Source organism: Eretmochelys imbricata, chromosome 11 (assembly GCF_965152235.1).
Source record: "Eretmochelys imbricata isolate rEreImb1 chromosome 11, rEreImb1.hap1, whole genome shotgun sequence".
Lineage (NCBI taxonomy): Eukaryota > Metazoa > Chordata > Testudines > Cheloniidae > Eretmochelys > Eretmochelys imbricata.
The window spans coordinates 377,494-399,165 of record NC_135582.1 but is presented as its reverse complement, the minus strand read 5'-3'; the positions used below and the strand labels follow the sequence as shown (position 1 = coordinate 399,165).

The window sequence follows — 21,672 nt, the reverse complement described above, 5'->3', positions numbered from 1 at the left end:
AGCTGTGAATGGGCAACACTTGATGGATTCCCTGTTCTGTTCATTCCCTCTGGGGCATCTGGCATTGGTCACTGTCAGGAGACTGGATACTGGGCTAGACAGACCTTTGGTCTGACCAGTCTGGCCGTTTTTATGTTCTGTCTATTCTGAGAACATCTGGCAGCGTAGGAACTGTGAACATTAGCTGTGCTGACTGAAGCACTCAGTCAGCACAGCTGTGTCTATCCCGAGGGTATCTGGGCATAGTCAGGGGTGTTTTCACACCTGTGACTGTGACACCTTTGCCAGCATTAAGTGTAGACCAAGTCTTAGAGCAGTCCCGTCATTCCCATCCTGGAACTCCCAGGTTGTTTTCACTTACCATTAGTAATGGACATCTTCAATAAGCTCTTGGGTCTGGTTTCAGCTCACACCATCTCCTCTCCCACTACCTAGCACGCCCTTCTTATGCTTGGTGCAAAAGCATTCTCTAACTCTTGCCATCTCTACCTAGTTCAAAGGAAGTCTGAAACTCTCACCCTTGCCTTCATCTCTTGTATTGGTCTTTTTACAATCCAATTACAAAGTGTACATCCAGAGCAATTCTAGCAATTCCCCTTCCCACTACAATCAAGCGAATAGCCATTGGTCTAGCAGTATCAGTGGGAACCCAACAAGTAGTAGCCATGCACCCTTGCAAAGACAAGGGATGTTATCTCTGCTAATTTTCCCAAGCCTACCACCACCCTCAGACTTACAAAGCTTGAGCCAGACAGCTAGCTCATCCATGCCCCAGTCTCCATCAGATACCGTTAACATGTTCACACATATTTTATGATTTACCCTTCAGTTTATGCACTACAATGCCAACCTGACCAGGGTCTGCTTTGATATTCCTCTCTTTTGTCCTGTTTTTAACTCTACAAAACCTTTTGGAGACCATTTGCTGGGAAAGATGCAATACCAAATAAATACATGTCATTACATGAACACTATGGTTCCACATTCTACCTGAGGCACTGACAGCATTGTGGGCACAGAGACAAGTACTTTGATATACATGCAATCGAGGGATAACCATACACTTCTCAAATGAACCCATCCTGAGATGGGGATACAGAGAAATCTGCTCCAGCAGTCCACCCCACCCCAGCAGACCTGCTAAGCTTACCATAATCATTCTCCCTTCTTCCCCACAAAAATCATCACAGGGCACCTTTTCATTACAGACCTTCAGGGAGAGAGTTTTCTGCAAGATGTCAAACAGGAACTGGGCCTGGAGAATGGTAGATGTGTCAGCTGGGTGTGACGGAAGTGCAACGAAACCGTGGTTCTGGTTCCGGGACACTAGATGCTGCTCAAAGACCTGGGTCAGGTGCTGCAGAGTGGAGGTGAGCAAGGTGAGGGTGCTAGTGCCGTCTAGAACCAAGTCTCCTGTGAAAGAGATCAGACCATTAACAAACCCAGTGTATCTGCAGTTCCATCCATAAGTCACTTCACCACTTCCAGTAGTGTGACTGCAGGCCAGGAAGGGGACCTTTCTCCCATGGCCATGAGCTATACCTAGCATCAATCCATTTGCCTGACATGACAGCATTAAATCACTAATGCTTTAAAATGCGATGTGAAAATGAGTAAGTCAGAAGCAAAAGCCTTAATGCAACGTTCAGACTGCACAGTAAAGTCAGAATGTTTAGAAATGCAAGAGTAAAAGGTTAAGAGAAGCAGTAACTCTGCTGTGCTTACTTACTGGATGCATAACACTAGTATATTAAGTTATATGCTTAAACAGCAAAACCAAACTAGACAACACTACATGCAGGCTGCTCAGCTGTTAGACCGCAGACATGACTTTTTGAAATTGACTAATTTTAAAGAAATTTCAGTTTCTGATAAAGTCCCCTTTAGATTTCAGGACAACGTTTTAGGGGTTTCCTGCTTCCTTGTTGATGTTTGAGCATCTTTTCAGCAAAGAGGAAGACTAACTCTTCAGGTGAAACAGTGGAAGTGGCTATAAACAAAAAGTGTCACATCTACAAAGTAAACAGAAAAAAGAAAAAAGTTACCCCCATTCAACTTTAGGAATTTTACATGTCACTAACTACTATCCTAGATGAAACTTTCAAGCCTTGGCTACACTTATAAGTTGTCATTTTAACTGACTAGCTAAACAGCAACACTGTGCCCCTTTTCCCCTCCCCCATCATAGCTGCAGTTACACATTTTGCTTCGTCAAACTGGCACGAGCAAGATACTGGTACAAAAGTGCTTTACTAATGTTACTTATTCCAGTTTGACAAAGAAAGCAAAATCACCTAAACTGTTATAAAGCCCCTTATACCAGTATAATTGCAGCCACTAGGGCAGGAGTGGGCAAACAATTTGGCCCAAGGGCCACATCTGGGCATAGAAATTGTGTGGCAGGCCATGAATGCTCACAAAATTGGGGTTGGGCTGTGGGAGGGGGTGCGAGCTCTGGTTGGGAGTGCAGGTTCCGAGGTGGGGCCAGAAATGAGGAGTTCAGGGTATGGGAGGGGGCTCCGGGGTGGGGTGAGGGCTCTGGCTGGGGATGAGGAGTTTGGGGTGTAGGAGGGTCCGCCAGTCCGGGACTGAGGGCTCCAGAGGGCAGGAGGGGGGAGATCAGGGCTGTGGCAGGGAGTTGGGGTGCAGGAAGGGGTGCAGATTCCAGCTGGGGGTGCAGGCAATGAGAGGTTTGGGGTGTAGAAGGGTGCTCCGGGCTGGAATTCAGGGGTTTGGAGGGCAGGAGGGTGATCAGGGTTGGGGCATGGAGGGAGCCTCAGGAGTGCAGGCTCCAGGCAGCGCTTACCTCAAGCGGCTCCCAGAAGCAGCGACATGTCCCCTCTCCGGCTCCTACATGGAGGCGCAGCCAGGAAGTTCTGTATACAGCCCCGTCTGCGGGCACTGCCCCTGCAGCTCCCACTGGCCGTGGTTCCTGGCCAATGGGAGCTTCAGGAGCAGCTCTTGGGGCAGGGGGGCAGTGTGCAGAGCGGAGTCCCCTGGCTGCCCCTACATGTAGGAGCCAGAGAAGGGCCGTGTTGCTGCTTCTAGGAGCCACATGGAGCAGCCCCTGACCCTGCTCTCCGGCTGGAGCGCCAGAGCGGGACAAGCCCCAGACCCTGCTCCCCAGCAGGAGCTCAAGGGCCTGATTAAAATAGCTGGCAGGCCAGATCCAGCCCGCGGTCTGTAGTTTGCCCCCCCCCCGGGCTTTCATCAGCATTATGTCAGTAAAAACAGGCACACCCCAATCAACATGTACAATTTTTTTATGTAGACCAGGCCCCAGTCAAATGCAAATGCAATGGAATACTGTCACATTGCTTTAGGAACCTTCCCTCAGTTCCTGATTTTTAGTGATTTGATTGTACAACATGGACTTCACACCAAGGTTGTATTAATTAGTTATGATTAAAGGGGAAAGACTTGCAGAATTTAAACTCTGCTGGAGGGGTTAAGCTCTGAACAAACACAAACCTAACTGCTCTCTGCAGACTGTTAAGCGAGTGCCTGAAGCCTTAGGTTTTCTACCAAAAACTACATGCTGAACATAACTCAAAAATGAGACTATTTGTGCATGTTACTTTCAAGTCAAGCAGAGGAACTGCCCCTCCCCCCGACCTCTGTGCAGGCAATTTCAAGCTTTGCCATTTTTGACTGCAGCCCTGTTGCATTACAATTCGAACACATAATGGCAATAGTACTTTCCGTTCTCACATAACCCCACATTCATATTTGCAGCACAAGCATGGAAATTTTAATCCAAAAAGAGAAGGCTTCCAAAAAGTTTGGAAGGGGAGCATTTGCTTCTTGTAGCAGACAGTTCATAGGCACCACAATATTTCTACATCTACAGAGCCTGCAGAAGCAGGATGACAGACTTGGGTTAGTGTTGCTCACACTAGCATTCTAAAAATAGCTGCACAGACAGCATTTTGAAATTGCAGCTTAGGCTGGAGCTCAAGTTCTGAAGCCCATCCCTCTACCAAGTGCTGGCATGAGCCCTGCTAGCCAGCACCTGTTGACCTGGGCTGGGAAGCTTGCATAAGAACGGCCATACTGGGTCAGACCAATGGTCCCTCTAGCCTAGTATCCTGTCTTCCGACAGTGGCCAATACCAGGTGCTTCAGTGGGAATGAACAGAACAGGCAATCAAGTGATCCATCCCATCATCCACTCCCAGCCTCTCGTAGTCAGAGGATAGGGACACCCAGAGCATGTGTTTGCATCCCTGACCATCTTGGCTAAAACCATTGACGGACCTAGCCTTCATGAACCTACACAGTTCTTTTTTAACCCTGTTATAGTTTTGGCCTTCACAACATACGCTGGCAATGAGTTCCACAGGTTGACAGTGTGTTGTGTGAAGAAGTACTTACTTCTGCTTGTTTTAAATTTTCTGCCTATTAATTTCATTGGGTAACCCAGGGGAGGGCAAACTACAGCCCAGGGGCTGGATCCAGGCCGCCAGCTGTTTTAATTGAGCCCTCAAGCTCCTGCTGGGGAGCAAGGTCTGGGGCCGCTCCATGTGGCTCCCAGAAGCAGCGACATGACCCTGCTCCGGCTCCTACATTTAGGGGCAGCCAAGGGACTCCCCTCTGCACACTGCTCCCACCCCAAGTGCCACCTCTGAAGCTCCCATTGGCCAAGAACTGTGGCCAATGGGAGCTGCAGAGGTGGTGCCTGTGGACAGGGCAGCATGCAGACGCACCTGGCAGCGCCTCCACGTAGGAGCCGGAGAAGGGACATGCTGCTGCTTCTGGGAACCTCCTGAGGTGAGCACCGCCTGGAGCCTGCGCCCAAGGCTCTACCCGTGCCCCAGCCCAGATCCTCCTCCCACCCTCTAAACCCCTCAGTCCCAGCCAGAGCACCCTCCTACACCCCAAATGCCTCATCCCCAGATGGAGCCCTCAACCCCCACACTCCCAGCCCTCTCCCGCACCCTGTACTCCTCATTTACCACCTCGGAGCCCGCACCCCCAACCAGAGCCCTCACCCCCTCCTGCCCCCCAACCCCAATTTTGTGAGCATTCATGGCCTGCCATACAATTTCTATGCCTAGATGTGGCAAAAGTTTGCCCACTCCTGGGGTAACCTCTGGTTCTTGTGTTACATGAAAGAATAATATGACACTTCCTTATTCACTTTCTTCTCACCAGTCAAGATTTTATAGCTCTCTATCATAGTTCCTCTTCGTCGTCTTTTTTCCAAGCTGCAAAGCTCACGTTTTAATTTCTCCTCATAGGGAAGCTGTTCCATATCCCTGATCATTTTTGTTATCTTTTCTAATGTTTTTTGTGAGATGGATTGACCAGAACTGCATGCAGTATTCGAGATGTGGGTGTACCATGGATTTATGTTGTGGCATTATGAGATATATATATGCAGGCTGCGTCGAAACATCCTATGGCACGACCAAAACCTTATAGGTATCGCACGTAGACACGGCTCCGGAGCAGACAGACACCCCTTGATTCCCAGCGTCCGGGGCGGGGGGACCCTGCGTAGTTCTGGGTCTGGGGCACTGGGAAAGGAGTGGTCCTGGCTGGGCAAAGCAAATGATGCGGTACTTGCGGAGGCTTCTTCTAGGTCTGCTCCTGCCAGCGTCAGTCAGACTTGGCATTTTTCTTCCCCGCACCGCTGCCGAGCTCTGGAAGCTCGTCCCTGGCCCCGCCTGGGGGCGCGCAGGCGAGCGGAGCCCATCAGGCGCTCCGGCCCATGGCCCCGCACGGGGAAGCCAGGGGCGGCCAAGCCCCCCGCGATTCCAGCCCCGACCGCCGAGAGGGGAGACCCCCCCCCCGAAGGGCCGCGCCCCGGCCCTCCCCTGCCCTGCCCCGCCCCAACCCCCCCGGGCCCCAGGGCTCACCGGAGTCCTGCAGCAGGCGGGCTAAGCTCGGGACCAGCGTCTCTCCGAGGGCCGCCGCCATCTGGGGGGCAGGGAGAAGCGTCACGGTCGCACAAGGCCCAGGCGGGGCGGGGGCTGCGGGCAAACGGGCCCAGGTGACCCCCCCGCCCCCGCAGACCGGCCCCGCGCTCGCGGGACTCTCCGCTCCACCTCCCCCGGGGTCCCGCCCACTTGGGGCCCACGCCTGGCGGGGCTCCGGCCTGAGACCCTGGGCTGCCCCCCTCGCTTCTCCCCGGCTCGGCCTCACTCACTTCCGCGTTACCATAGAGTCCGAGAGGCCCGGGCAGAGCGGCCCCCCCCGGCCTCACTCACTTCCGCGTTACCATAGAGTTCGAGAGGCCCGGGCAGAGCGGCCCCCCCCGGCCTCACTCACTTCCGCGTTACCATAGAGTCCGAGAGGCCCGGGCAGAGCGGCTCCCCCGGGCGCCCTTCATTACTGCGCTACCATAGAGTCCGAGAGGCCCGGGCAGAGCGGCTCCCCCGGGCGCCCTTCATTACTGCGCTACCATAGAGTCCGAGAGGCCCGGGCAGAGCGGCTCCCCCGGGCGCCCTTCATTACTGCGCTACCATAGAGTCCCCCTCAGAGCCACCGTCCAAGCAAGAGCAAAACGTAGAGCTGGGATCACTCCCTCCCCCCCGGTCCTCCACCGACACCAACCCCGGCTCCCCTCCCCAAACACACCCCCCGGTCCCCCGCCCTCCACAGACCCCCCCCCCAAACACACCCACCCCTCCCCCCGTGCTCCACAGACCCCCAGCTCCCCCCCGTCCTCCCGCTCTACAGACCCCCCCAGGACCCCCCACGCCCCCAGACCCCCCCCCCCGAGCGCTCTGACCCTTCACTCTGGAGACACCGCGCCCCCCCAGCACAGCCCCGCCCCGAGGGGAGCCCTGGGCAGACGGACGGTCCGGCCCGGCCGGGCTCGGGGAGCGCTCCAGGGGACGCGCCCAGCGAGCCGGGCCCCTGCGGCCGAAGAGGAGCCGCGGGCGGGAGCCCCCCGGCGAGGGGGTGAGCGCCCCCACTGCCGAGCGCGGCTCTCAGCCGGGCCACGAAGGGTCCGGCCGGCTGCAAAGCGCCCGCCGCGCCGGGCAGGGCAGAGCCCCAGCCCCGGGGTGCGGACACGCGGCTTCGGCCCCTTCCCGGGGTGCTCGGCGCTGGCCCCTGGGCTGCAGCGCGGCGGGGGCGGGGGGATTCACCCCCCCAGGCACGGGTAGGGTCGGAGACGCGCAGCGGGGGCGGGAAGCGAGGGGACCCCCCGGGTAGTGCTAGCGGAGGAGCCCCTTCCTCTCCCTTTCAGCGGGGTGCAGGGACACCCCCCCGCCAGGCTCGCCACCTTGCCCCCCCGCCAGGCTCGCCAACCTCCCCGCCCGGCAGGTAAGTGGCGGAGAAGCCGGGCTGCAGCTCCGGGATCCCGGCGTGAGCCGCGGGGTCCACACGCCGCGCGGAGCCCAGGTGTGACTCCGGCGTCTCCCGCACCCGCTCGGCGGCTTCACGCCAGTTCCGCCTGCCAGCCCCCGCGCAGCGTCCCGCCGCCGCAGCCATCCGGAGCCGCCCGGCGCCTGGAGGGGGCGGATTGTCCTGCGCGGACCAGCGAGGGGCCGGGGCCAGCAGCCCGCACGGTGCGGGGCCGGCCGCGTCCCGCTCTCACGAGCCGAGCCGGAGCCCTGCGCGGGGCCGGGCTGTCTGGGGCCGCCGCCCGCGGGGCTCCGGAGAAAGGGGCCCGTGGATCCGCAGGGACACGCTGCAGCCCCCACCCCGCACAGAGGCGGCTCCCCGGCCGCCCCCGCAGCCTACCTGGGAGGGCTCCGGCTGGCGGGGCTGAGCCGGGCACGTGGAGGGAGCGACCTTGGCCGAGCGGGGGGCGGCGGCTCCCTCCGCCCCTTATATCGGCCCGGGGAGGGGGTGGGCGCGCAGGTGAGCCCCGGCCGCGCTCGGGGCAGGCCGGCCGCGCGGGTGCTGCGGGCGGTTCCTCGGGAGTCAGCCCGGGGTAACACCCCCAAATCCCCGATCCGCTGCAGTCACGGCTGCCCACGCGGCCAAGGCAGGAGCCGCCGGACTGCCGCGCTCTGTCGGGGGCCCCGGCCAGACCCCGCACGGGGCTGCCCTGGAGGGGTCGGCTCCCCCAGGCGCCCGGCTCTTGCCCAGCGGTCCCCCAGAGGGTGAGGGACAGTCCATCGCGTTATGCGGCCAGTACACATCTCCCGGCCCGCTCTTGTCTCGTGCCTTTATCAGCACCGGTCCGCGAACTCAAATCCCCAGCCAGATGGGTCCCTTTTTCCGCACTGACCAAAAGGGAAACCGAGGCAACGGGGAAATGCGCGACTAAGAGCGCAGGGTGTGTTTGTGGCGAAGCTGGGAAGGGAACCCGCATCGGCTTGGCTGCTCCTCGGCCTTTGCTGCAGGGAAGCAGCTCCCCAGCTGCGCTGCTGTCCCCTGGCGATAGACCTGGCCTGGGAGACCATGGGGGGGGGGCCACGGCTGGGTCTTGCCTGCCTGGCTCCAGCAGCCCCTCGGGCACTGCACAGAACACGGCGTACAGCGCCTGGTCGGTGTGGGGACAGAGCCGGGGAAGCAGGGAGGGGTGGGGTGGGGTGCAGACGGTGTGTATGACTATGTGATGGGAAGGGAAGGGGAGCAGAAGAGGCGGATAGGCACGTGAGGGGGTGGGAGCAGGTGGGTGTATGTGGCCCTGTTAGGGGGCATGTGTACAGTGCGGGCTGCGGGCCTTGTGTGTGTTCTGGGAAGGGGGAATTGGGAGGCTATTTGCAACCTCAGTGTGCACAGACCAGCCTGCGGGTGGGGCGCGGCAGTGGAATAAGAGCGGGGGGGGGGGGAGCATGCACCTGGGGTGGGAGTGGGCACGTGTGACCAGTGTGCACAGACCAGCCTGCGAGGGGGGCGGGGAACGAAAGCGGGGGATTGCACGTGCCAGGGGTGGGAGTGGGCACCTGTGACGGCAGCGCGCAGGGTAACGCGGGGACCTGGCCCCGCGTTTGCGCTGCGCGGCGCCTTGCGGGCCGGGGGAAGCCACTCGCTGGAGCTGGTGTGGCAGCCGCGGGAGGCGTGCGTCTCCAGGCTGTCGCCTGTGCCGGAGGCCGCCCCAGCCCTGCGTGACTCACGGCGGCCGGGCTTGGCGCTCGGGGCTCGCGGCGCGGGATTTCCAGCGCAGCCAGGCGGAGCGGAGCCCGATGCGGTGGATGGCTGCGTGGGTGCTGGAGAAGCGGAGGCGGCGGCGGTGCCTGACCCAGCCGCCCTCCCTGGCCCCCAGCAGGGACATGGCTGCATGCTGAGCACTGCCCGGCGGCGGCCGGAGCCTGGCCGGAGGGAGTCCTGCGCAGCGCCGTGTGTCCGGGGTCCCTTGGCCGGAGGCGAGCGGCTCTCCTTCCTTCTCCGCGGTTGCGAGGTACGTCTCGCCTCCATCGCCCTTTCTCGGCAGCTGCGCGGCCGTGGCATTGACACAGACGTGTGGCCAGGAGCCTGTCTGGGGTCCCCGACCGGCAGCTCCTCCAGCCTGGGCTGCTTCCCCCCGCCGCGCTCAGGGGCGGCCAGCCCTGCTGGGGGTTTGCCCGTGCCACCTGTCCGTGTTACCGCGGCTGCTGCCCTGCGTTTCTGACGTGAGCGTGCAGCCTTTCCCAAAATGTCTGTGCTTGAGGGACACCTCCCTCCGGTACCAGCCAGAGAGCCCTAGGGAGCGGACAGCATACAGGGGAGATTAAGGAGAGGAAAAGGTTTGTGAGCCACTGAACATGAGACAGCAAAATTACAGGGCATATAGGTGGGTCCCTGCCTCCCGCTGCTGCAGGCTCCTATGTAGCATGGCACCTATGCAGCCGGCACAGGGTCCTCTTCTCCCACTGCTGCAGACTCCTGCAGAGACCTGGTCCCTGCACAATGGGTTCCACTCTCCCAGAGCCATGGAGTCCCACACACAGCTGGCCTGTGAGTCTCACCTTCTGGTGCCACAGGCTGGCTCCTGCCTACAGGTGGTGCCTGCACACCTGATATCTGCACTAGTGCTTCCTGATGCTGCCCGCTCTGTGTTTTCATGAAGTGTCATGAAGTAGCTTTCATGCACACCCTGATATTTCTCGGAGTCTCCCCTCACTGTAGGGTCCTGTGTACATGCAGTACATGTCTGATCAGCTTGTGGCTCAGGCATACACACAGGGTGCTTGTGAGGCGCATGCAATATATTGTCATGGTCCCTCTCTGTTCCTTTCTTCCTGAGCTGCATGTGATCCTGCCATAGCTACCCAGAAGCCCAATTGTCAGGACCTTCCTTGTAATTGCCTCTTGTAGTAATACCTCATCATCTCTGCATGATTTCTCTGTCTAGATCAGACCAGTGCTCCATCTAGTCTAGTATCCCATCATTGATGGTGGCAAGTATCGGAGGCTTCAGGGGAAGGTGTAAACATCCAAAGTGAACAGTTGTGGATATCCTCCCCGCAGGCTACCCTGTCTAAAGTAACCATCATCCATGTAAATGTCAAATCCCTTTCTGAATTCTGTTTGTGCTCTTGGTTTCTCTGATCTCAGTGGCGATGCGTTCCATAGGTTAATTCGGTGTTGCATGAAAAGTTTTTCCCATTCCTTAGTGTTACATTTGCTAACACTTTCAGTTTCATCCTGTGTCCCCTTGTTCTTGTGTTATGAGAGAGGGGGAATAGGAGTGCAGAATCTATCTTTTCAGTTCTGGTCAGGTTTGTATACTATGCCTACTACCTCAACACCTCTTCTTTATTTTTATGTTTCTGTTGTAATCCCCTGTTGTTCATCTCCTCTCTGAACTAAACAGTCCCAGTCAATCTCTCTGCATAGGAAAGCCTTTTCAGGCCTCTAATCATTTTCCTCACTTGTCTTTGAACTCCTCCTCTTTCTCCTTTTTCTAGCTACTTAATCTACCATCTGTCACCTAGATTCTCATACTGTTTCTATCTCCATCCCTCTGACTGCCTCCTGGTTTTATCTCAACCCACTTAGTTGTGGCTGCTGCTCTTCGTGGGATTATAGATGTTAAGAGGTGGAAAATGCCTCTTAGCCAACATCAAAACTCCTTTTCCCGGGAGCCTGGAACAGAATTGTTCCCCACAGGAAGAAAAGGAGTACTTGTGGCACCTTAGAGACTAACAAATTTATTTGAGCATAAGCTTTCGTGAGCTGCTCAAATAAATTGGTTAGTCTCTAAGGTGCCATAAGCACTCCTTTTCTTCTTGCGAATACAGACTAACACGGCTGCGAATCTGGTTCCCCACAGGGTTCTTTCCAGTCTTGTGTCAGTGTACCAAGCATGGAGCTCCTATCACTTCCCTGAGGAGACAGCTCCAGAGCCTGGCAAATATTCTTACCTAACTAGGTAAGTGTATGTGCTACAAAGTCTCTGGCCACAGGAATTTGGGTGGTCAGACTTGGCCATCTCACTGTGCCCTCCTTACAAAGAATATCACCCATTTCAGACCCAGTGTTACTTCTGATCCAGAAAACTGTAGAGGAGGGGTGGCCAGCCTGTGGCTCTGGAGCCACATGCGGCTCCTTGTATACGGGAGCTACAGGTGCCAACTTTGCAATGTGCTACCGGGTGCTCACTGCTCAGCCCCTGGCTCTGCCCCAGGCCTCGGCCCCACTCCACCCCTTCCCCCAAGGCACCTTCCCCCGAGTCTGCTGCGCCCTTGCTCCTCCTCCTCTTCCCCCACCCCTCCGAGCCTCCTGCACACCACAAAACAGCTGATTGCGGGGGGCAGGAGGAGCAGGGATTGAGAGTTACTTCCTGATCGGTGGTGCTGCTGGCAGGTGGGAGACGCTGGGGGTGGAGGGGAGATGACGCGGGTCTGTTGACGTGTTACTGTGGCTCTTTGGCAATGTACATTGGTAAATTCTGGCTCCTTCTCAGGCACAGGTTGGCCACCCCTGACGTAGAGGACCAAATTCAGAGTTGGTGCAGGTTTTACTCCTTACAGTGAGACTACCTTAAACCTACCTAGGACCTATTCTTCCAATGGAGAAGGAATCTTAGGGCTTCCATCCTGCAGGTTGCTCCAGGAGGAGGGATCCCAGCACCAGCATGGAATCCCATTGAAGTAAATAGAGAACTGTGCAGTGGGAGTTGCCTAAGCTACAGTAACATGCCTTCTTTAATTTATATCGTCACACCCTCTCTTGTTAGTTGCTTTCCTCGCTGTCTTCCTCTTTTCCAGCCTCTCAGTGTATGTACAATGTAGACAGGTTCCCTTCCACTCAGCTAGACTCTGGGCCAACTTTAGAGCAGAAATGTCTGAGCTTGGAGGCTGTATGTTACACTTGGGTAAAGTGGGACAGGTTCAAGCTAGTGTAATTCATAAGCCAAGGGGGACAGGAAAAGTGTGAGCTACATCAGCGTACACTCTTGTAGACTTTAATTCTTAGCCTCCCCTTTGAATCTGGTCTGCTGTCATGCTTCTATTATTGTAAATTAATTACATCAGGAATGCTGTATCATGGACCTAGAGACCACTTTGTAGACACTAAAAGGATGAAGGTCTCAGTGTTTAAAATTTCTCTGACTTATTTTTTCTTATATGCCTCATATGAAAACCCATGTGGAGACCATAGCAGACTGGAATGTTCACATTCCCTTGTAGATCTCTCTGCCACAAAACTTTCCTCATATTAAGTCTGCATTTCCCTTTCTTAATTTCAGACTGATCCTCTTGAGTTACACTTTGTTGGGCCACCTGAAAAAAAAAATTCCTTCACCGGTGTTTACAACCATGAGATCTTTCTATATACTGCTGGCATGTTCTCTCCACCCCCTGCCTTAGTCATCACTTACCCAAACTAGACTGATTTAGCTCTTAATCTCTCTTTCTAAATCAATCCCTGCAGCCCTCAGACTTGTTCTTCTCTAAACTCCTTTCAGGTTATAGGATAATAGAAAATACCCTGTGAGAATGGTAGAAGAGCCGCAAGAATGATTAAAGGATCAGAAAACATATAGACTCCAGGAACTCAATCCAGTTAGTTGAACAAAGAGAAGGTTAAAGGGTGACTTGATCACAGTCTGTAAGTACCTTCCTGGGGAGCAAATATTTGAGAATGGGCTCTTCAGTCTAGCAGAGAAAGGTCTAACATGATCCAGTGGTTGGAAGTTGAAGCTAGACACATTCAGACTGGAAATAAGGTGTAAATTTTTAACAGTGAGAGTAATTAACCAGTGGAATAATTTATCAAGGGTCATGGTGAATACTCCACTCACTGACAATTTTAAAATCAAGATTGGACTTTTTTTCAAGATCTGCTCTAGGAATTATTTTGGGTGAATTCTATGGTCTGTGTTATTCAGGAGGTCAGACTAGGCCCTTATGGCCTTGGAATCTGTGAATCAGACTAGGGGTCTGTCTGGCTCAGAATCCTGTCTCTGCAAGTATCTGATAATAGCTGTTTCAACGGACAAGGAGAGGACATATTCCATACAAATCCCTTATCCGGTTGTTAACCTCACTAACAATTGGCCTCAGTATATTGTGGCGTTGAGTTCCACAGGCTAATTATGCCTTCTGTAATAAAGTGTTGTTTCCTTGTATAGGTTTTACTTTTGCTGCCATTCAGCTTAATTAAGCACCTGTTCTTATGTTGAGAGAAGGTAAGGAAAGGTACCCATTTCGCCTTCTCTCTGCCATACCTTACTATACATACCTTTATCATGTGCCCTCTTAAACTGAACAGGCCCAGTCTCTTCAATCTGTCCTCAAACAGATAGTTTTGCAAGCCTCTCATAATGTTCGTTGCTCATGTCTGATCCCCTTTACTTCTGCTCTATCTCTGTTTAGCTAAGATGACCAGAACTGAATACAGTATCCCAGGGGAACGTGTCCCACGGATTTACAGAACGGCATTGGAATATTTCCATTGTTCTCCATCCCATTCCTTATACATCCTGACTTTGTGTTTGCTTTTCAGACTTCAGCTGCACAGGGAGCAGATTTCTATCAAGTTGCCCAGGTCTCATTCCTGAGGGGTTACAACTATTTTAGAAACCAGTGAGGTGTGTGAGAGGTTCAATTTAATGTGGGTTCTAATTTACATTGTCTTGCATTTGTCAGCACCGAGGGTGAAATTCTGGCTCTGCTGAATTAAATGGCAAAACTCCCATAGACTACAGTGGGGCCAGGATTTTGCCCTGAATTTCATATGCCCCATACTGCCCATTCACCTAACTTTGTGAGTTCCCTCTGAAGTTCTTCACAGTCTTCTCCAGTATTGACAACCCTAAATAATTCTATGTCATCTGTACCTCTTGCCCCCTCTCTGCTCACTCTCTTTCCAAGATCATTAATAACAACACTGGTTGGTGGATCCTTGAGACACCAATTGTTAATGTCTTTCTGGTATTGTAGCCAGAATTGAATGCAATATCTCACACAAGGTCCCACTAGAGCCACATGGAAAGGTTTTGGTCACCTTCTTGTCAGTATGGCCTGTATGTGCAGCCTCAAAATTGCAGTGTACTTCTTTGTAGACGTATCACACTGCAGTTGTGTCACATTTTCTGTCTAATGTTTTTGCCTCAATGGGTGTATCCTGTCACACCTCTGGAAATGATTTAATAGAAGATGAGAAAATGAGCCTTGTGCAATGTACCTAAGTTGACCTAACTTTCTAGTGTAGACCATCCCTGAGAGAAAGTGATGGATATGTGAGTGTTGTCAATTGTTTTGTAGATATTTGGGGCATGCAGTGACGTTGTCTTTGTGCGGGAGTGGGAGCTGGCGTATAGGGAGGTGACATCCATGAGAGAGGTTGTTAATATTGCAGTTTCTGGAGGAAGCCTATTGTGTTCAGAGGAATCTGGTCATTTGTGTGGTGAGAAAGTCTGGGATACACACCCTAACGCACATTTTCCAAACAAAGACACTCCACCAGAGAAGTAGATCACATCATGGAATGGCCACCCAAATACCCCAGGAGAACCTGCTTCTATACAGAAAAAGCCAAACCCAACCGCATACCCCTAGTTGTCACCTATCATCCCACTCTGGCACAATGATACCTGGGGTATCATTAAACAACAACCTTCATGGGTGACGGGCAAAAACCCCTTGGGGAAGCTAGCCCCACCAACCCCACCTTCTGCCTGAGGCCCCATCCCTACCCCCCTATCCACCCACCGGAGCCCCGAGGGCCCCCACAATCACAGCTGGAGAAGCCCCGGCCAAACTGCCCCAACCTCCAGGGCTGCACCAGGTCACCACAAGCCGTGCTGGGCAGCCCACGCCCCGAGCTATTCGAGGCAGCTTGCTGGCCCGAGCCCCAAGCCACTCTGGGACATCCGTGAGCCTGAGCCCTGGGCCACCCGCTGGAGCTGAGCCTCCGCTGGCTTCCAGGGAGAGGGGAGTAAGGAGGGACATGGTGGGGTCTCATGGAACAGCGGGGAGTGAAAGGTTGCAGCTGACGGGTGAGGAGGGATGCCTCAAGCCACGGGAACCTCTGTGTGGGCGCTGGTGTGAAGGAGAAGAGGTACAGAGGTTTTGGTAGTGCCCAGGAGTCTGGGAGTGGCTGCACCAGGGGAGGCTTAGCGTCCCCTGGCCTATTATACCCTCTGCCCATGACAACCATATTCAATGGTGACCACATCCTGAAATAAATCTTTCCCAAAGCTCTGCTACTGGCTTTCAGACAACCCCCCAACCCCACCAAGCTCATCATCAGAAGCAAGCTCCCCACAGACCAGCACACACCCACTCAAAGCAGCACCAGATCCTGCCAGAACAGATGCAAACCTGCAGATATTTTTCCACTTGTTTTGATCATCATACACCCCACAACCAGAGGTGGATTAATTTTTATTGGGACCCTGGGTTCAAACAACATTTGGGCCCCCAGAACTGGACGGGGAGGGGAGGGTTAGGCCAAGGGGGCCATGGCCCTCCCACTTTTCAAAGTTCTGCTATGAAACAGGGAGAACAGGAGTTCCCAATCTCCCTTCTTTATCCCATTCAGTATTTTAGCTGCTTTTCTCATGTCCTCTCTTCTTCATCTCCTTTCTAAAGTAACAATGCCAATCTTTTCAATCTCTCTTCATAGAAGAGTTTTTTCAGGCCCTTTATCATATTCGTTGCCCATCTCTGACCCCCCTCTACATCTACAGTATACTGTGTGAAATGGGTTGGCTGGGACTGCACACACGATTGTACATGAGGCCACACCATTGATTTACATAAGGGAATTATAATATTTTCTATGTTCTCATTCCCATCCCTTACGCTCTTCACATCTTGTTTATAATTCCAGTTGCCCATTGAGCAGGGGTCTCCATTGAGCTGTCTTCAGAGCTGCCCAGATCCCTTTCCTGAGTTGATACAGTTCATTTAGAACCCTGGAAAATGTATGATAAGTTTAAGATTTTTCTTCCAGTGTTCATTGCTTTGCATTTATCAACACCGAACCACTTGTCTTTGTGTTACCCATTGCCCTCACTTGTTTAGGTCCCTCTGAAGTTCCTCACAGTCCTCCCTGGAGTTAACTCACCTAATTAACATGGTACCCTTACCCTGCCTACTCCCATCCCACCCTCTCCGCATCATGGCTTTCTTGGTTTATTCCTCCCATAGGGGACCAACTTCTTATCTGCCTTTGCACAAGTACATATGAGAGTGGGGGCACAAGATGCCTTTTCTCCTCTTGTAAGGAGAGCACAGGAGCAGTCCCAGTGAGCAGGGACAGCTAAGCCCTTGCTCCCTCCCCGGTACAAGCCATTGGAAAGGGGCAGAGAGATGTCAGGGCTATGTCCTCCCTTCCACACTGGCTAGTGGACCAGGGCTGGCACCAAGCAGAGAAATCTGTGCCACCCTGATGGAGCTCTCCATTTGCTCCGCATAGAATGATAGTCTTGCACTGCCAGGTGCTGGGGCTGTCCAGTGAGGGGAGATGTCCTGGCTGAATGGGAGGTACTAAGCCCTTTGCATATGGCAGCCAGTGGAGGGATGAAGGGCCACAAGCAGGTTAGCACTGCAGGTGACAGATTGTCTTGTCCTGCTCTCTCCCCCCAGGTTATGCCACTCTCCAGGTTTGCTGGATGCCTGCACGTAAAAGAGAAAGGTTGAGATTTGCCAAGACTTGGCATGACGGTCCTTAGGTCCTGAACCAACATGGCAGCTGGAGAGTCCCCTCCCACAGGAGGCGTCTTCATCAACCTGCAGCAGGTGAGGTGGAAATCCAACAGCAATGACTCTGGCCCTTCCTAGGGAGTCCTGTTCTTGCAGGACTGTGTGCAGAGATCTGCCTGTGCTCTGGCCAGGGCATTCACAGCATCTGGGGATGTCCTTGTTGGTCTCCCAAGTGTCCCATCTGCTCTGGCCTCAGGCCTCGGTGAGAGCGGGAAGTCAAAGTGGAATAGACAGTGCTCCAGTTGGGCTTTGCTTCAATGGCAGCTGTATAGCTGAAGCCTTTTGAAAGTCACGTTCACACTCCCTGCCCTATAGGGCTGGCTGAAGTGAATGACTGTGACAGACAGACGGATGGGCAGAGTCTGATCTGGAGAACGGAGGGACTCTCTCATTGTAACCATCACTTGCGAAAAGCGTTTATATGTGGGGTCTTGCACTTCTCAGCAGTACCACAGCTTTTCTCCCCACTTCTCCCTCTGTCCCCATCCTCCTCCCGCCTCATGGTTCTTCGGGGCGAGGAGAACTGGACACAGCTGGCTGCAGCACCCACCAGAGCCAGTGGGGGCGCTGCGCAGCCCCACCAGGTGCTCCTTCTTTCAGGACAGAGTAGAGGGCCTGCTGGGTCTGGTTTCTATGGGGCACAGTCCAGCTGGGGTTCCCAAATCCCTGGGCAGGCCACAGCAGGGTAGCAGCTCCTGGCAGCTTGCAGCCGTGCTCCCAGCTGGGCTGCTGGGGCTGAGAGCTGGCTGGGAGTGCGTGGGGGAGGTTGGCTGAGGCCATTTTGCTGCCTATTCCCATTCAGCACAGTCAGATCTGTCACGGTTGGGCCTCCTGTTACCATGGAAACAGAGGAGTCCACACCAGCTCAGCACTGGCATTTCGAGCTGTGCTGATGGAAAATTTTACCAGCTGCTTCTGCTTAGGAAGTGGAAGGGACAGAAGTGCCGGAGCTTAGCGTTCGAGCTGGTGTGGTAGCCTCTGTACAAGGACAAATCAGACCCTGGTCCTGTGCATCCTGAGATAAAGGGGCAGCAGGTGAGAGATCCCTAAGGAAACCAGCAGGGTTCAGACTTCCCAGAGACTGGGGCACAGGCCCCATCAGAGATGGGAGAGTGTGGGGCAGCCAGTGTTGTAGGAGCAACTGTGGGGAGGAAGCCTCACCTCTGAGTTCCTCACTCACTTGGGCCCTGAGAGTGGGTTTGAGACATTCGCCCCTCATCGCTAGTGAAAGAGGAAGCTCTAGGACACGGGACCACCCTCTTTACATACCTAAGGGAGCAGCAGGAACGTAGGGTGAAAACTAGCACAGACTCTGCAGCAGCCTGAACTGAGCAAGGGGAAGGGGATATGTTCCTTATCTGTGAGAGCAGTTAGGCAATGGGATGGACCACTCACAAGTAGGTGATGTAAGCGCCTTCCCTGGGGAGAGACTGGAGCAGCACAGAGAAGGTACTAGTGGCTGTGATGATGAGGAGAGGACATTGGGATGTGGAGGGTCCAGGTTTGGGGGCCCTGCTGTTTTTTTTTTTTCTGGCTCTCAGTTCAGATTGGGGTTCTGCCCCCAGGTACTTCCATAGTCTGCATCACTGTGGTGTGAGTAGCTCTACAGTATTTGCTGCTTCGTGATAGCTCCTGAGCTCATGCGAAGTGGTGTGCCATTTGTGGGGCTCTGAGATCTGGAGAGCTATACAGGGTTTGATTGCTATCTGGCGATTTCTGTGCAGGACAGCGATCATGCTGAGGAGGCCTTTCCCCCCGCCGAGGACGATGAGGATTTGGATAAGACCTTGTCAATCAAGAGGTTTGGGGACCTGATAAGCAAGTCAGCATCAAGGGATCTGGAAGAGCAGAGACGCAACTACAGTGAGAGAGATTTTGAACGTATGTTGGTTTGAACACTCTGCCTGCCTGCGTGCCCACAAATGTCCATCAGATCAAACCCCTCTATACCCTTGGGGCTCAGTCAGGTCTGCAGATCTCAGTAATGTGCTGTTTACTTCCTTCTTGCAGACTGTTAAGGAAGTGGTTTCATATACTCAGTCTCAGCCACATGCCTGTAGCCCCCATTCTGTCAGTTGCTTTTTATTGTCACCTTTTGTGTAGAGATTTAGCCACTTTCAGTCCACAGGGTAGCATTCCTCGGAGGCTGGGAATCCACTCGCCTCCTCACCCTGGCAGCTGGGAACCATCACAGCAATTTCCACATAACTTAAGTTTTCTGTTTAAAAACATTTCTTGACCTTATGTCTGTGAAGAAACTTCCAAATGTGGCCTGAAGCCAAGCTGCCTTCCTGAATCTGCAGACAGACAGCTCCAAAGCTCCTGGTGCCACAGGTTCAGGCATCCCTATAGGTTTCTCAATAGCAGCCATGAAACAGACCAGAGTCATGTTCTATGCAGTGGTAGTGTGGCCACCTCAGTCTCAGGGTATTAGAGCGACAAGGTGGGTGAGGCAGTATCTTCTACTGGACCAACTGCAGTTAGTGAGAGACAACTTTTGTTGTTTCTCTCACCACCAGAAGTTGTTCCAATAAAAGATATTACCTCATCCACCTTGTCTCTCAGAATCATGTTAGTTTCATTCTACAGCTCCTTGGGGAACAGCAAGAGAGGCAGGCATGGGAGCTGTTCACAGAAGGACCAGCGCAGCAGAGACTGCCCTCAGCAGCCAAGGGTGAGGGACAGAGAGAGAAGCCAGTAGATTTAGTCTTCTGGTTAGCAAGTGTCTGGCAAATTTTCCAAGCTCTGGTGTTTCACTGCATGTCAATTTCAGTTTATTTTCCAGTACAGATTGTGTGAGACACAATCTCAAGTGTAAAAAGAAAAGGAGTACTTGTGGCACCTTAGAGACTAACCAATTTATTTGAGCATAAGCTTTCGTGAGTACTCACAAGTACTCCTTTTCTTTTTGCGAATACAGACTAACACGGCTGTTACTCTGAAATCTCAAGTGTGTTATTAAATTTCACATATATCACACATGCTGCTTTCTGGTTGGCCACTCCTTTGGAATTTCTGTCAAACAAGCACTGATGTTTCTGTTTGTTATAAACCACCCCCAACAGCCACTTATTGCTCATGCTTCCATTTTCTCCTAGATTCCGTATTTTCAAAACATCAGTGCACACAATCACGTGCACATGGAGTTGCTGAGCACCAACAATTCTGCCTTAAGATGACAGATTGTAACACCTGTCTAGATTAGTGATCGAACTTCCACTCAGAAGTATCACCTGCATACACAAGTGTTAGTGCTGGAAGTGTGTGCATGGAGGTGTTTGCTTGTACCGCCAGGACAGAGGTTTTCTTCAAACTCCTTTTCTATATTTATCTTGTTGAAGACAGATTTAAAAGGAGCGGTTGAGTATCTGAGCCACCACTGAGGCAGAGCTTTCCAGGTGGACAGGAGATGCCGTGGAGCAGGGAAGGAGAGGATGTGCTGGGTGCACACAAGGGGGCAGAGGGACAAGTTGGGAGGAGGTACCGTGGTGCAGGTGAATCATGGGAGAATGTGCAAATCCTGAATTTAGAAGAGAGATGTGGTGGGTTTAGCTCTGAGATGTACTTTCTTGTTACGAATGCTCAATCCTGACTCAGAAGACCCAGTGCAGAGGTCAAGCATAGAGTTCTTCTCTTCTGGTGGCCAGGCAGGCATATGTCAGCCCTTTCTCAGCACTGTTTTGGGCTAGAGATTGCAGAATCTCTTGCCCTTGGCAGGCAGCTCAAGCCTTCCGTCAGGTCAGTGTTCAGGTTCTTTGTCTCAGCTTAACATGCCAAATGATGACCCATTCCAGTTGGAGCTGCAAAGGGAAGAGACTGGGCCTGCACCTTTGTTTGTGCCTTTATACTGGTGAAAGAGTCCTGGTAGGCACTGGTGGGTTTAGTTCTGTCAAGTTTTTTTCCCCCACTTAATATGTCTTAAGCAATTCAGGTCTTGCACACTCTGGAGACTCTGTCGTGAGCAGAAAAGAGCCAAGGGAGTGGAAGCTGGAGCAGCAGCACAAGGAGGATTTTCGATCAGCCAGCCTGTGTAAAGTGCTTTGGTCCCAGTTTGGTTTTGGGCATGAATATTTAACTCAAATGGCCAGTGAACGTTTTGGGTGAAGGAAACTTTTGTTAAAGAGTAAGAGCTCTGCTTCTTCAATTGACGTCTGAGAGCTCATAATACACTCCCTGAGGCACACTTCTGCCCTGCCAAAAAGCTTCTCCAGTAGAATCAGGGCAGGGCAGACTCAACAATCCTGATATTTCTAGGGGCAAAACCAAGCCCCAAAAACGAACAAAATCCCCCCTGCCCCCGCCCCCCCCAAAACCAGCCCACCACCACAAAATACTTGAAAAACCAAACCAAAGCAAAACTGGAACAACAGTGAACCTGGCCGTCTTGTGTGCAGAGGAGGGGGTGCAAGCTCTCATTTTAAATCGTCCTTTGCAGGCCACTTTTCAATCCAAGTAGATTTTATTAGCTTATTATAGGAAAGAGGGAAAAGCCTGAAATAAAAGTGGATTACAAAATATGTGGCAGAAAGAGCTGCCGTGTAGACCCAAAGCTGCAAACCCTGAGGAGCCACCAGTGTTTTGGTAACTTCCAGTTGCCTCTCTGGCTGTCTCAATGTCTCTGCTTCACGTCT

The 21,672-nt window shown here is 53.3% G+C and overlaps 2 protein-coding genes across 8 annotated transcripts in view; one reads left to right on the top strand and one right to left on the bottom strand.

Annotated features, from left to right (window-relative positions):
- Positions 1-6,144, bottom strand: part of STK11IP (serine/threonine kinase 11 interacting protein) — a 32,002-nt gene extending 25,858 nt beyond the window's left edge. For 2 of the 3 annotated variants that reach the window (XM_077829625.1, XM_077829626.1), the window contains exons 1-2: positions 5,861-6,142; positions 1,211-1,413 (exon numbers count right to left, since the gene is read on the bottom strand). In XM_077829625.1, the coding sequence (XP_077685751.1) occupies positions 1,211-1,413; positions 5,861-5,921 (264 nt within the window). In that variant the 5' untranslated portion in view covers positions 5,922-6,142. Of the gene's footprint in view, positions 1-1,210; positions 1,414-5,860 lie in introns of all 3 variants that reach the window. The other variant, XR_013347469.1, reaches the window with a different exon arrangement.
- Positions 6,145-9,276: 3,132 nt separating this feature from the next.
- The window catches only part of SLC4A3 (solute carrier family 4 member 3), a 75,279-nt gene continuing 62,883 nt past the window's right edge, over positions 9,277-21,672 (top strand). For 2 of the 5 annotated variants that reach the window (XM_077829760.1, XM_077829765.1), the window contains exons 1-4: positions 10,312-10,382; positions 13,836-13,920; positions 16,925-17,077; positions 18,766-18,922. In XM_077829760.1, the coding sequence (XP_077685886.1) occupies positions 17,024-17,077; positions 18,766-18,922 (211 nt within the window). In that variant the 5' untranslated portion in view covers positions 10,312-10,382; positions 13,836-13,920; positions 16,925-17,023. Of the gene's footprint in view, positions 9,304-10,311; positions 10,383-12,618; positions 12,939-13,498; positions 13,921-16,924; positions 17,078-18,765; positions 18,923-21,672 lie in introns of those variants that run through there. The other 3 variants (XM_077829762.1, XM_077829763.1, XM_077829761.1) reach the window with 3 other exon arrangements.